At 44.8% G+C, this 15,363-nt stretch overlaps 1 protein-coding gene across 3 annotated transcripts in view; it reads left to right on the plus strand.

The window, feature by feature from the left end:
* Positions 1-2,636: 2,636 nt before the first annotated feature.
* The window catches only part of LOC140281897 (phosphatidylinositol-binding clathrin assembly protein), a 65,979-nt gene continuing 53,252 nt past the window's right edge, over positions 2,637-15,363 (plus strand). For 2 of the 3 annotated variants that reach the window (XM_072376403.1, XM_072376404.1), the window contains exon 1: positions 2,637-3,934. In XM_072376403.1, the coding sequence (XP_072232504.1) occupies positions 3,805-3,934 (130 nt within the window). In that variant the 5' untranslated portion in view covers positions 2,637-3,804. The remainder of the gene's footprint in view (positions 3,935-15,363) is intronic. The other variant, XM_072376402.1, reaches the window with a different exon arrangement.

Consider the following 15,363-nt stretch of genomic DNA (forward strand, 5'->3'; position numbering starts at 1 on the left):
GCCAGTCTATCGCAGGGGCCACATAGAGACAAACGAGACACACAACCTAACACGCATGTTTTTGGAGTACCCGGAGAGGACCCACGCATACACGGGGAGAACATGCAAAATCCACACAGAAGGGCCCCACACTAACATTTCAGACAAAACAGAAAATACTCAACAAAACATTATAATTAGGGATGGATTAACAAATAAGCCGGTGGGGCACAGACCCAGCCTGGAGCCTTAGAGACCCCTCAGCTGCAGGCTATGTTTAAAGTGACTGTTATAGACTCTGTTCTTTGAAGGAGAGCCAGAGAAGCCAGTCATTTTTATCAGAATATCTAATCTTAGTGCTGTGAGGTAAATGGTCTTGTCAATCTTGACATACTATCAGCCTCAGTGAGCACATGACTTTGTTACTGAAGCATAAAGGTCAAGACAACCCAGAGTGTTCATAACAGTATAGCTCTGTCGTTGCTGAGCTTCTCCATCGATCGTAGTCATTGTGATAACACTGTAAATTATCATCCCAGACATGCTAGAGTCCATTTACACATCATGAATGAGGTGTGTGTACCTTAGGGCCTCAGAGCTCTCCATCTTTCTCTCTGCCAATTCTGCCAAGTGACCCCATCCCTGTCACCTGCCCAGTAATGGATTTACTCCTATCTCTCAGAACACACTGGCCTTGGGCTAAGCATCGGCTCATCCTGTGATTGACAGCTGAGAGCCTGTTGCCAGGAGCTACAGGGAGGGTGCCTGCATCCACACATGCAGTTGCCATGGAAATAGGGAGTTCAGGCCTTCTGCCTGCAGATGGCAACACTGCACTCTGAGTCTAAAGGGATTGATGAGTTGAGTAGGAGGTCTGCAACTTCACCCTGGGCTTACCTCTGTCTCTTCTGAGTGCTGCAGTTGCTTTTGATTACATGCAAGTCAGGTGTAGATCCCCTGTAGGCATAGATGTTACTGTCAGACACCATGCTGCGCCACATTAATTCTGCATGTTGCAATGCTCGTTTTTACTTTATCCCATAAAGAACTGCTGTTCTTTGCTAAATCTTGTGAGATCTGAAGTAAAAATGAATTAAATGACTGCATCTGCTGCATGACCAAAGCAATGAGTACAGTAATCTACTGAAAAGCAACTAGTGTAGTTTCATACATGAAAGAGCTGAATCTGGGAACTGAACTCTGAGATCATTGCAGACTTAACCACTTCCATCCACCGCGGCATTTTTTGGTTTCCTTTTTTTTTTCTTCTGCAGCATTTACATTTGTCAGCACGCTTATCAGATCTGGCAGTAGAAATAAACCATATAAACAGAGTCTTGCTGATGGCGGCTCATACATAGATGCATACAGCATCAGCTTCCAATGCTAATAACGTTGTTTTTTTCACATTACCCGCTTTGACAGCTCGGTGGATCAGACATCAATATCTTCTAAAGTCTTTTTTCCTCCTGCTGGGAAGGAGTGTGGGCGTCAGAGAGGTCAGTGGATGCTGAAACCAGACCAGCGGTGGTTCCCAGGAATTCGCTACCTGGTGCTGCTGCTGGGTTCAGTTTGCAGTATTTCTCACCGTGGCGGGAAATACTGCAAACTACAGCTGGTTCTCTGAAACTGAAACTGACAAGAAGCTGCTTGACACCTCACAGGTAAATTACCCCACCGTGACCTGGCTCTCCATCTTTGAGGCGCATCACTACACTGCTGCCTGGGACTCTCAGGTTATGTGCAGCCAACTCTAAACTGAAAGGAGCCACCACCGAACAGACAGGCTGAGTTTATTGCATTAGGACACACTGCTTACATGAAAGCAGTTGTAATGAACTGCTTATGCTGGCTGAGAACAGCAGCCTGGCATTCAGTTACATCCTATGTGAAATTCAGTTATGTGCTGCCAGATATTTGATTTATTCAGCTGCTCAGATCCGGTGTGAGACCCGCTGGGCTGCGCGCTGATTTTTCTGCACACCGTGTTCCATATAGTCTGGAGTCAAACAAGGACACGGCGGATGAGGAATTATTTAATAAATTTCTATCAATGTGGCTCGAAAGGGGCGTTTTCAAAAGAGCGAACACTGAGTATAGAGTCGGTTTGTTTTATTAAAGCATGAAAAAGCACCACGATGTAAAAGGTTTTGAAATTTGATGACTTTGTCTCATAAATTCCTCTACAGTTGAAAGGTTTCACTCACTCGTTAGTTTCTGGCCAACAGACACGCGAGACGTTCAAAATCTGTCGAAAATATAGCAATTACACTTTGAACCCACATGTGGTGCGGAAACAAGAAACAAAACCGGCGATTTTTGTTTTAAAACTAATGTTGTCTCTCATTTTTGTTCTTATTTATCTTATTTTGAGACGTATTAACAATTTTACAGATATAAAGCTCTGGTCCCAGGGTCATTAAAAAAATTAAGCAAAGTAAATACTAAGTGCAAGTTTTCTGCATGGCTGCGGCAGGAAGCGTTTTTTTAACAGCATTTTAGCACACCAGCTCTGTATGAGAAACATTTGGAAACCGGAAAACCCAGTACTTGAACGCACAGGAACACGTAGATGTATGCAGATTTATGTAGATGTCTAAATTCTGAGGCGAAAACGAATGTTTGAATGCAGCGCAGTTGTGAGATCAGCTGATTTTTTTACGCTGCCATTTTGTCCGGCAGAGCAGCAGCCAGTCAGTCAGTTCGTAAAGGGAAACCACTGAAGTGACTTCACAGACATTGACACCGGACAGGACTTTCGGAGAAAAACCCTGCCGGTAATGTGGTGGCGTCAGACGGAGGACAACACCAACTGAGCCTGAGGACCGTCAGGGGAAACGAACGAGCAACTGGAGCTGTCATTTTCAACTTACCGGGTCTGCCGGCTGGGCTTGCTCTACTGCTGGCTGGCACGTTAGCTAATCCCGCTAGCTGCTCGGCTAACACCAATCCGCTCGTTGCATCTTTTCTTACCGTGAGAAACTGCGCCTGTCCTGGCTGTCAGTTTTACAGTCTCCTTGTTCAAACTTCAAACAATGTGCTGTCCAGTTCTGAGTGAGTTTTTACATCGGAACTGGGGTTTCGCACACACTTTGCCGAGCGAGCAGTGATAGCTTAAAAGCTCAAGCTAACAAGTTGACGTGGAGGAAGAAGTCAAGATTTTTTTTCTTTTCTTTGGATTGTTGCGTTTGTTCGTGGTGTTCTTCAAGCTGTGATTTCACAAGGATTACTCCTTTTTTTTCTTTCTTTTTTTTTTTCTAAACCGTAGGTGGACTTGTCTCTTTGGTGATACCAAATAAATTATTCAGGTTACAAACCAGCCAGTTAGCTATGTTAATTTCTGGCCATAAAGTCATTTCAAGTGTTTGCAAATTCCACAGTGGGACTCTTTCCTGGTTCGAGTACTGCAACGGAAACATTAGCTAACACAGACTAGCTCTGACTAGTGTCGTCGTGCTTTTTTTTTTTTTTTTTTCTTTCATTCTATAGTGAGACGGAAACAGTTGCCAAACAATTTAACTCCAAAGAAAAAGTGCAACCCGGCTGTTGATTGTAAAAAAATATATATATATTATAATAATAATAAGACGTTACTTTTCTACCACGACTTATCTGACGTTGCGGCAGACTGCACAGGTCTTTCCACGCACCTGGAAAAAGAACTTATCTGTGGGGTGTGTGAACCAGCCCTTTACCCCCCCCTCCACTTGACAGCGAGGTCACGTTGAGCTGTGTCCCCCCTGGGGAGTTTGATCCATTGATCGGATCGTCATTATTGTGCTATTTTGGCAGATTGAGGAAGAAGCGGAGGCAGGAACAGAAGCGATGTCTGGCCAATCTATCACGGATCGGATCGCGGCCGCGCAGCACAGCATGACTGGGTCTGCGATCAGCAAGGCTGTGTGCAAAGCCACCACGCATGAAATCAGCGGACCCAAGAAGAAACATCTTGACTGTGAGTATGTCCTCTTGCCGGGCGTTTTGCGCGTCGAACGCGGGCGCGCCGCTCTCTTTCCGGGCTGCGGCGCTCACATTCCTTCACTGTCGCTGTGCTGCTTGTGGACAGCACCAGCTGAACCCATCGGGGTCAAAACGGGCTGTAATGTGCACACAGGAAGACGAGCGTCATCGTTTTTCCCCTCACTTACAGCGAGTCAGCTGCGTTTAAAAGGTGACACAGCGTGGCGTTTTCAGCCGCTGTGAAGCAGGAGTCGAGTCTAAGAAGTCCTCTTTGAGTTTGAGCGATTTATTTCATTTTGTTATCCAGTTCTTAGCCAAGGTGGCAAGTGTCCAGTCCAAGTTTTAGCTATTGATCATCTTTATAAATGGGTTTATCAATGATATTTTCCTGGCTCCATCTGCTTATTTTAAAGGGTTTGAAATATATTTGAAAAGAAAAAAAGGGTCTATGTCACCTCCCAGTGCCCAAGGATATGGGATTATATTTCCCGAAGCATTGATTTGATGTGATTGGTTTCATTTCCAGAAGCCCTGGCAGATTTCTGTTGGCTTTGTGCGTCTGTGAGAACGGAAAAGCCCGTAAGACCCAAATATATATCCCAACCTGTCCCAGTTATCACAAAGTCGCCGTGCTGCACTTATTTTTAGCTGCCAGTGGTAATTTTGCATCATGTTCGGAAAGCTTGATGAAACCGGCAGAAATATCATAATGAGATGACACCTTCTGCCTCATCTTCTGCAAGGTGCCCCCCTCCCCTCCCCTCTTTTTTTTTTTTTTTTTTAATATCTCTCCCTCTAACGCTCAGCAGGTTAGTTGCAAAAGGTAAAGGCTGCATAAATCCTGTGGATACGTTTTCGTCGTTTAGTTTTGTATCTGAAAGCTGGTGGTGGTGGTCAGAGGTGCCAATACCTCTCATCTCAGACTAATAATGGTGTGGAAGTCGCTGATCAAGTGTCCATGTGCCAGGGACTTTGTTGTGATGGTGCCTGTTTGATTCATGCACTTAGTATCACTAACTTTAGACATCAGTCTATTGCATATGTGGTCCTCTGAGTGGAGACCAACATGAGACTGTGGTCCAGTTTAATCAGGCCCATAATACACAGCAGGCATCCATTAGCTTCATAAGCACCCACCCTACTGAAATGCAACCTTTAGCAGTGAAGCCTATGATGTCACTGCTCAGTCCAGGTTATCCGCCTCAGACCAGTTAATGAAAGCGTTAGCTTCACGTTTCTTTTGTTCAAACCGTTGTTTCAGATTTGCTGGTTAATGGGAACCCATCTGCTGCCTTTGATGAATCTTCCTACCTTGGTGAATGTTCAACCGATTATCCAAAACATTAAGAAATGCAGCGTCGGCTCTTTTCGGAGTCGCTTGTTTTTCAGAGCAACGTCAAAAAAGTGGAAAGGTGCTTGTTCTTAGATAAGGCAAAATGTCAGAAAGCTCTGAACTGAGACACAGAAATGAGCAAATGTTTGTCTTTTGTGCTGATTCTGAGGATGAAGTTGTTTGTTGTGGTTTTTTTCTATCTTTGGAGGCCGATGTTTTCAGGGCAGATTAGACCAATTTATCAGTCGGACTGATTGTTTGGTGCCATTCTGTCGTCATTATTTAGAATAACGTCAGCCTTTAGAAATCAAGGGCTTTAATTGCAATGTTGGTCCATCTACTGATTGTTTTCTTTGTTAATCACTGTGAAATGTTGTTATCGCTGTCAGGAAGTTATCAGTTAAAGTCATGGCCCAGGATGACATCCTCGAATATCTTGTTTTGTTTACAAGCCAAAAAACCAATCCGTTCATGTTCACAGAGGAGTCAAAAAATCAGAAACAAAGAAATCAGAAAACTTTCACTCCCTCAGAAATACTCAAACCCGATTAACTGATTATCAGAACAAGTGATGACAAATTCCAGTAATCATTTATTCGCTTAAGCTCTTAATAATTGTATGGAGATTGAAGCCGTGAACCAGCGATTGTCCACCTTTATGGGTTTTGTTCTGTTGCAAAGTCCTGGTAACAGGAGCAAGTTGGAGAAATAACAGAAAGCTGGCGTTTCAGCAGTCCAGGAAGGACAAAGTGTGGCTGAGCTCCTTTTCACAGGGAGACAGATGGACTCTCTCTCACAGATCATGTAAGGAAAATCATATTACCCCATTTGGTACCTTTATTCGTTGGGCAAACCTCTCACAAAACACTTACAGGTTTGTCAGCTGAGACCTGAATCAAATCTTTTCCGTCCAGCTGTGATAATGGAGTGGATTATTGTGTTCCATTGCCAGCGCAGCCCACTCAAATTCAACTTGAGTCACATTGAAGGTGGCATTGATGCAAATGGTTTAACAGGAAAAGCAGAGTGAATAGATGCATGAAAAATACGAGTGAGTCACACACGGTGGGCATGTGTGCGGCTTTGCTGGGACTAAATGTGCTGAAATTCGGTTTCTGGGAACTGCCTCTGACGGCACGGGACGCCGTCAGAGGTTTGATGGATGCTTGGGCTCAGCTGCCTCGCATCCGTCAACGCCTCCTCGCTCACAAGACTCAGCTGCTGACGTTCAACAAAAAGTCACGCATTGTCTCCGCTCCTTTGTGAACCTGGCCAGACCTTAACAACCAATCCACCATGTCAAGCTTAATCATTGCAGGTTATTGATTTCTTTGTGAGAGCAACAACCCCGGTGCCGTAGGGAGGGAACAGTCAGCAAAGGTCTGTTTGTCTCGCTCACAATCTTTACCGTAATCTCGGGAAGTAAAACCAGCAGACGGATTGAAAGGCAGGTCGTTTTTTTTTTGTTTTTTGCTCATAATATAGTCTGGCATGTTGTCAGTTTGTCCAGATTTGCTCATACAGAGACTAAAATGATCTGATCACACCTCGAACAGCTGTGAGTGGTACCTGAATGTTGCACTGGAAGTCAGAGAGGTTGGTTCACTTGGACTGTGGTTATATGGGGATTTGTCCGGCTGTGATATAGGGTGTTATATAGGTAGCCTGGTGTTATATATTGGTCTTTGTCTATTATTACATTGAGTGGACTGCTGGGGCCCCTCATCTCTGCACAGGAACCGTTCCGTTTGATGGAAAATACAACAGGGTGATGGAAATCCAGATTTCTAGAGAAGCTGCACTAAAATGCCAGGGATAGCGATGGAGAATGGCTGGCTGTGGCCAGGAGACCAATGACTCCATCTCTTTATGATGGTCCAAGTGGGAATGCTCCTAGGAGTGATGCTGCAGGCAAGCTTGGCTGCTAGATGTCTGATATCAAGGCTGAATGCTCTTGTTTTTATTGAGCATTTATGTGCACTGAATCATGAAGGAAAACGAAATGAACACTGAAGGGTGACAGTTGTCTGGCATCCGCTACGGTTGGTCTGTCAATACCGAAGTGCTACAAATAAGCGTTATTGTGACAAGGCTGCTAGTTGGTCCATGACTGAGGTCATCTTGAAATTACAGCCCAGCAGCCTTCCAGAGAAGCAAAATCCCTCCAAATACAGCCACGGCAACAGGGTCGAGGAATAAAAGGAGGCGCTTGGCCCCTCAGATAGCCACCTGCTAATAAGCTATCAAGTCCATCATGCGTGCCGAGTCATCTATCAGTGGAAAGAGAAACATGGAAACCTGACAGGCTTCACACTGGAAACTTCTGCTTTGTTTTTGTTTTTTTCTTTCCTCCTTTTTTGTTTTGTTTTTTTAATGTCTATTATTCACAAGGCCGAGCCGCTCACCTCTGCTCACACATGTAAACACCCAAGCATCACTTTCCATGACTCTTGGCAGAGATTCACCCCGAGCAGCTGCGGCTGTGTGACACCAAGCTGTATTTCTATTGAGACCTAATAACCGGATAAACCTGGCAGCAGGCTCCGAGAGCTGCCAGCAGCAGGCAGCGTGGAAGAGTTCGGGGGGGGGGGGGGGGGGGGGGTTTGCCGCAGCGGCCGTGACCTTCACGCGCCGCTGGTGAAAACGAGTGTCGTTTTAAAGCCATTTAGTGTCATGATTGGGACTGTCCACCTCTATTAACCCCACCAAGTGAGTCGTGCGGCAGGAATGCCAAATCCTTCCCATCAGGTTTGAAACGCTCTTCTATTTATGGAGACTGTTGTCATAAAAGCCAATGAGGGAGGATCACGGTATACGTTTCACCGTTTGCACACGTGCGTGAAGTTTGCTGGTCGTCGAGCTGAGAGATGCTGAGCGTTTGATCCAGCCTTTGGAAGCAGCCAAGCGGTTGCCACGGCACGTGTTCATTCTCACTCGGGAAGCCGTTTCTTCACTTTGGCAACCTGAAGACGGTGATTGTTTCACCATCTTTCTTTCATCTGTTAGAGAGAAGTTGTGATGATTGAACTTGAAGCCTGGTTCCCTCTTCACCTGCGCTCTGTTGTCAGGGGAGCAACCGGCTTCTCTTCTCTTACATTTCCCCAACCCACACTCAGTGATGGTTCCCAGTAATTCAGGTGATAGAACATGTAATAATCCCAACTTGGTGGCAACTAGAAGAATTACTTGGTCCTCTTGGCATTTATTAACTCTACCAGTTGCCTGGAGGATTTTTATTATTTTTTTTCTTTCCAGCACTTCACCTCGGAGAACAATTCACACCTTGATGTCACATAAGAGGCACTTGGTAGTCATGCGAGAGTCACTGGAGTTGAATAAATGGAGGTGTAAATGAATTCATAAGTAGCCGATAAGTTGAGCAGTTGTGGATACCTCTTCCAACTCCCAACTGATGTGCTGACAGCACGCACATTAGCATGACAGCAGAAAAAAATGAAAGGATTGCCTTAAGGTTTGTGAAGATGGAACTCTTTGTGTCGCCAGAGCTGATATTCCAAAACGGCACATCCTTGCACTGCAAGGTTGATGTCCAGCTGCTGGAAGATGGATTTAAAACCAACCAACCAGCAGAAACCTGATCAGTTGCGTTTGAAGCATTTTCGGTGGGTTTATGTAAACAAAAAACCTTATTTTTTTTATAGCCACCGTGAGAAATCATGTGAGAAAACCAGCTTTCAGGTAACTTTAAGACTACATCTGTGCGGTTAATTTGGCTTATCTTGCTTGTACAGTGATCTCTTCCAGATAAAGTTAGAAGCAGCAGAATGGCTTGAATGTTACTCAGGATATTGGTTCCAGAGTTGTAGTTGTTAAGACTGTAACGACAGTTGCCTACGTTTCCCAGCGTCGCTGCACAGAAATATTTTGTTGCCAGGATACAGTTGACATGCTGCGACGCTTTGGTTCGCTCTGTCAGCTATTACCAAGAGTCTTGTCCTTGTGTTAAAGAGTGCGTTTTCCCACTGTTCTGCTCAGGGGCCGCTCAGCACATGGTCGCATAACACAGAATGCCACATCATTTTTACCAGCTGGCTGAGCTGCTGGCCCACATGTCCTTAGTCATCATGTTGTGTTGGGCCATTTTTAGCCAAACCTTAAAACTAGCCTACACTTGCATGATGAATCGATGGGATGCTTGAGTTTGCTCCACATAAACACTAGCGCCGTCCGAGCAGTTTCTGGGTGCAGTGAGTTATTGAGCTCGGTGGGGGGGGACTCAGATTTTACAGCCCTAGTTCAGACCAAGCTGGCGGGTCACTTTGACGTTCATTGTGTAGGTGTGCACACATGGGGCTGTGTGTGTGGTGGGATGTGTGCACTTTCAGCTGGTAGTTAAGGAGTTGAAGAGCTGTTGTTTTGACTGATCTGATCACCTGAATTTGATCCCCGAACAAAGGGTGCACAGCTTGATTTTCCGTTGAAGTGAGACGCAATACCCCCCTTTTTTTTTTATTCTTTATTATTTAAACAACAAGTTGTCCTGGGTTTGTGGACTCTGTGTGTCAGGACACAGTGATACAGCGCTGATCCGCTTCTGTTTGGCACGGGTGAATTATGAGGAGGAACAGCGGCAGGTTAACAAAGACATCTTTTTGGGTGCCGTTAAGACTCAACCAATGTCTGAAGGAGGCTGCTGAGGAAGAGGCGAGCATAATGTGGAGAGTTCATCGGTGTGGGCTTCTATAGAAAGCATTGCCACGCAACATTGAGACAGAAATGTAAAGAAAACATGCCTCCAGGTGCAGTGATGGTTACCGACACTTTGAAATTTCCTGGTCAATAAAGCAGACTAAATACTTACTCAGAAATATAACCACAAGTTGAGGCCACAGTCATACGACTGTGATTGGTCCACTTGACATGCTGTATTTACGTGTGAGACATGCAAGGGGAGGGGCACGGCCCCCCCGTGCAGGTGGCCGTTTCATCACTGGACTCGTACCTGGAGAAAGCCAATCATTCATGCTCTCACCCCCAGGCAGTTTAGAATCGCCAAGCTTATTTTACACACCTTTCGATTTGACACTAGCCTGGAGAATTACCTGTTTTTCTTCTTTTTTTTTTCACTTTCACAAAGATTTTGTGCTATTGTTGATCACCATAATCCCTCAGCCTGACCTCGATGTAGTTCAGGGGCTGTAGTGTTTTCTGTGCTGCGAGCTGGTTCTTTAGCTTTTGGTGCAAGGAAGAAAAAAAAACCCCAAAACTAAATGGAGGTCATGCATTTGGCTCCGAACAAACGCTGGAAATGCCTTAATTAAAAAGCCATGAACCGGAATCGGTGCCAGCGTTAACCAGCGAGGCTAACTAGCTCCCTTTTGTTTGTCGAGGTTGCTCAATTCTATTTTCTGATGTTCCCTCGCATATGTTAAATGTTGTTAAAGGACACATGTTTTCAGTTACTTATTGTTGGTAGCCAGTGCTTTGTGGGCTTAAAAAGGAAGGAAAGGAGGGAAGAAACTTCAGACTGCAGTGCAGACTGAGGCTGAGGAGGAAAAAAAAACTGCACATCTGGCCTGAGGCTTGGAGACCGTCTCCACAAATATGTCCAAAATGGTTTTTATTCTCTTTTTGAAAACTGGTAACATATGTACGTAAGCTGCAGTATGATTACAGTTCGTCTTCTGCTCCCATAAAAGCTGTGAATAAGTGAAATTACAGTTTGACTTTCAAGCCCTCTCTGTCCTGCCATCACTCTGTCCCCGTATATACTTCCTTTTCATTACACCGCGTACACACACGGGGTGATTTATTGCCATCCAGAGTCTCACTATAGAATGTATTCGGTGGATTGAAGAGAGTTGAGGGCAGTTTCAGGACATATAAGGATACAGAAAGGCCAGCTCATTTCCTGCCGGTTTGTTTTGCTTTGATTCCAGCCCTGATAGACCTGCTGCTGGGTGTAGCTGGTTAGTGACATAGTGGTGACGCCTGTGTCTTAAGTAATTGTAGGTGATTCTAATGCTATCTAAACAGAGCGGGAAAGCCCCTCCCTGACTGCAGAGCAGAGATAGGCCCAGTTTGGACTACGAGGCAGGAAAACGGCTTACTGCTGACTGCTGTCTGGATACGTCTGTTTCAAGTCGTGCCCGAGGGAATGCACGTGATGTGAAGTGTTAAGTGTGTGATGCTCTGTGTGTGTGTGTGTGTGTGTGTGGGAAGAGGGTGAAGCTGCACTGCAACGGTGTCCATTTGTCTCATAGCAGTGCTTCATTTTTCTTTCTTTAACACGATGCTTTTGTGTAATACAGCCATATTTCAGGGTTTCGGGGTCCACGATGAGTTTGCTATGACGTTAATCTGTCATTTAAATGAGCTGGTTGTTGTTGTTTCAGTCCCCTGCCATTCATTTTGTCCTGCATTTCACATGTTTTAGCCCTCGTTTAGTCATTTGTTATTGTGAAAATAAACAAATCCACGCCATCTTCAGTTATTTTTCAAATCCAAACCCCTTTAGGAGGCATCTGGCGCTCTGGCTCTCATCACTTACTGTTTCTGGTCCAATTACTAGGAGCAGGATCAGCCGAAATTGATCACATGGTGCATTTGAAGTCTTCGTTTTAGAATGTAAAACTATTTACTAAGGTTCTGTTTTTCTAATAGCAATTTCTATAGGTAATAGATTTAGAGATGGCTTCTTAAACAGCACCTGCTCTTGGTTATTGGGAAGAGCGAAGAACTTACCTAAGAGCAAAAGTTAGATGAGAAAAGCACCAAGTTATCTAAAATCCTATTAAATCCTATTAAAGCTGACGAGTGAGGGTGTTTTTCTTCCAACCAAAATGTGAAACCAAGCGTTAACCGTCCCGTATATGGGATGAGTAATGGCCGATAACGGTTGGTGACCAATCAATCGGGGCGCCCTGACTTTGTACTGCTAAAAGGAGAAGGCGAGTTCACCTGTCCATACGCACTGAACCACCGTTATAAAAGCTACTTGGAGATCAATGATAATGAGGCGAGTTAACGTCCTGACTTTAATTTAGTGCTGTCATTTGGAAGCGGTGCAGCTTGGTGGTTTGAGGAGGTCCACGTTAAAGCTGCGCTGATCAATACCTTTTACAGCAATAATGGATCAAACCATCTTTAGGGAAATAAGGAAAAAATTATCTCATTTTCCAAACCTTCTATCGGCCATTTTCATGTTTCTAAAACGCGTCGTTTTGGTTTTTATTGCCCACAAGCTTCGGCTTTTTAATTCCTCTTCCACCGCTCGGCAATGCGTTCACAGCTGTTGCAGGAGGGGGGGGGGCTTTATCGACCCTGCGCCAAGTGGTTATAAGCCTTTCTGAAGCATTTAGGGTCCAAAGAGTTCTTAGAAATATGCAGCTGTTGTATTTTGACCTTTCACTGGTTATCCACTGGTTATCCACTGGTTATTCACTGGTTAGTCACTGGTTAGCCACTGGTTATTTACTGGTTATTCACTGGTTATTCATCGGCAAAAAAAAAAGAACAAAACAGCAAGCCAAATGAGGGCATCTTATGTTAATGTAAAAGGAAAGAAAGGAGTCAAGATCTGTGTAAAATGTCCCCGTTATAATTAAAACTGGATGTTAGAAAAAGTTTTTTTTTTTTTTTTTTGGCTAATGCGTCACAAGTAAGATTTTAAAATAAAATGCCCAAAGAAACCTCTCTCTGTTTTGTCTGAGCAAAGATGCATGTTAAAATGGGATTGTGACTAACGAGTGCCCCGCTCTGGAGTCGATGCAATCAGAGCATGATTGGAGAGTCATGATTAGGTGGTTGAGATGAAAGCGACTCGTTCTCAGTTGATCAGCTTAATCGGTAGATGACATTTTAGAGATGAATTGCTGGCTGAATCAAGAATGAAACGCCTGGATTTCTCCCACGGTTAGATGAAGAAAAATTGAAGACATTACGCTTAAAACCAGGGAAACCTCCCTGACCGGTTTGTGTTAAGTGTCCTTCTCAGGAGAACCCTTGGCTTCACAAATCCAATGTACCGTACCATACAAGGGGAACTCTGAATACTCATTTGACATCACATATTGGGTAATAATAGTACATGGTTTGAAATAGGCTTTGTCTGCGTGTGCGCGTGTTTGGGAACATTCAGTGCTTCTGTTCCCGTCCTGTTCTTATGTCTGGTTATTTTTAGCTGTGCTGCCTCGGGAGTCTTTGACTGGGTTCAACTGCTAATACTTCCTCCCATACTCTACCTGTATACATGTACAACTGCCTGATGGTGACGGAGATCAGGCCACCAGATGTTGCATCGGAGCTGCACATTCGGAGACTTCAATCCCACTCGCTTGGCGTGATTTCCTGAATTCCCCCCATAAACACGGTGCAGTTGGGAGAAAAGAAGAGGGGATGTTTGTCTGGCTTTCTGCGACGAGGGTTCAAAAGAGAGCAGGAACTGCTTTTTTAAGACTTCAAGGGAAGAATTAAAGCTACATAACTGAAGCCGGTCTGTTAATCAAGCAGCTTCCGGTGACAGTCCGAGATGCCACCCTCCAATACTTCCTCGTTCATGTAAATGTATGCAGAATCTCATCTGGGTGGACACATTTTCTCCTGGACTCCCTTTCATACTGGTGAAAGGCAGTCATTGTGTCACGGAATGAGGTTTTTACTCACATGAAGGCAATTTTAACTGGAATTTAAATGGCTACAATTCAGCGCTTTAATTTTATTCACATTGTGCCCAATGCACAGCAGAAGTCATCTCAAGGCACTTTATGGAGAAAGTGAACAAGTTAAATGCAAGTCCAGTTGGATGCAGTCCTATTATAATCCACTTCAGCCTAATTTCATAGCATTGTTGTAGTCACATGTGGGGCAATCTCAAAAAATCATTGAGTTTTCCTTTGGAGCTATTTTGATGCCAAGATCTCTCGTTACCAGATGCCTTAAAAGACAAATCGAGGTGCAGTTTATGACCGTGTCTAGTCTAGATGATGGGTTTGGTTTGTCTTCCATGAGCTTTTGCTTCCAACCTCTACTTTGTAGTAGTCACCGGTGAACTAGCTAATGCTGCCACCTTGAAACAGTAGAACGTATGGGCAGAGATCTGTGAAGCACTATTTCAGTCATGCAGCAATCCGAGTTCATGTGTCGTCGTTTGATTTTTATGTCGTGCAGAAACAGAAATGAAGCCTGAACAGAGGCCGCCTTTGCGCTGTGGCGGTCTGTCAATCGCAGCTTTACTCTCCGACGCCGTCAATATGAATACGGATCAATGGCGGTGCGCCTGCTGAGAGTTAACAAAGTTAGAAGTTGCCGGCTCGGTGTCGGTTTAAAACCAAAGAAAACGCTGGAGACTTTTTCACATTTCAGCAGGCTCGCGTTTCGACCAAATTCTTCCCACCTCTCTTCTGTCTTCTCCGCCTGTCAGGAGGATTTTAGAGGGAGGGAGGGAGGGAGGGGGGGGGGCATGTAAGCGAAATCCTCTTTGGAGGCAAACCCCTTTTTTTTGCAGTCACAAACACAAAGACAGACAGAGGAGAGAAGGAGATTACTCGTATCCCAGACAAGGTGCTGATACTGGGGAGTGTTAATCTTTAACAGATTGGGGCCTCGGGGTGCCTGCAGTGTCTGGCTTTTATCCGTCTGATGTCTGTTACTGTGCACATCCGTACCGGTGCAGCTTTTGAATGAAGGTCGGTCAACTCTGCGGCAGCGCTCGTGTTCAGGGAGCTGCGCTATTACATCTCAATAATCTCGCTTCCTCAGGGATTGACCGGACCTGCAGGATGGCTGAGTAGTTTGAGGCTCTGTGCTTTAGCTGGATCACCAGCATTCAGGCCTCTGAAAGCACCCAGTAGAAAAGCACAAGGGGAGATGATCATACCGCGAAGTCCTTAGGAAGCCAAAATGCATGTTCCATGACGATAGAAAAGAAGGATGGGGACATAAGTAGTCTCACATTCTGGTGTTTTTGGAGCTGCAGATGTCTTTAACTCTCTTTAACTTCGGTTCACTGAAGCAGTCGTCTAATCTGAACGGTGAAAATACCAACTCGTAACTTCCTGGACATCCTTATCTGAAGACCGGTAAGGCGGCATTGTTTTTTTTAATGATATATCTGCAGTCATATGACTTTT

The sequence above is a fragment of the Leuresthes tenuis genome, unplaced genomic scaffold (genome assembly GCF_036924035.1).
Source record: "Leuresthes tenuis unplaced genomic scaffold, fLeuTen1.0.hap1 SCAF_22, whole genome shotgun sequence".
Lineage (NCBI taxonomy): Eukaryota > Metazoa > Chordata > Actinopteri > Atheriniformes > Atherinopsidae > Leuresthes > Leuresthes tenuis.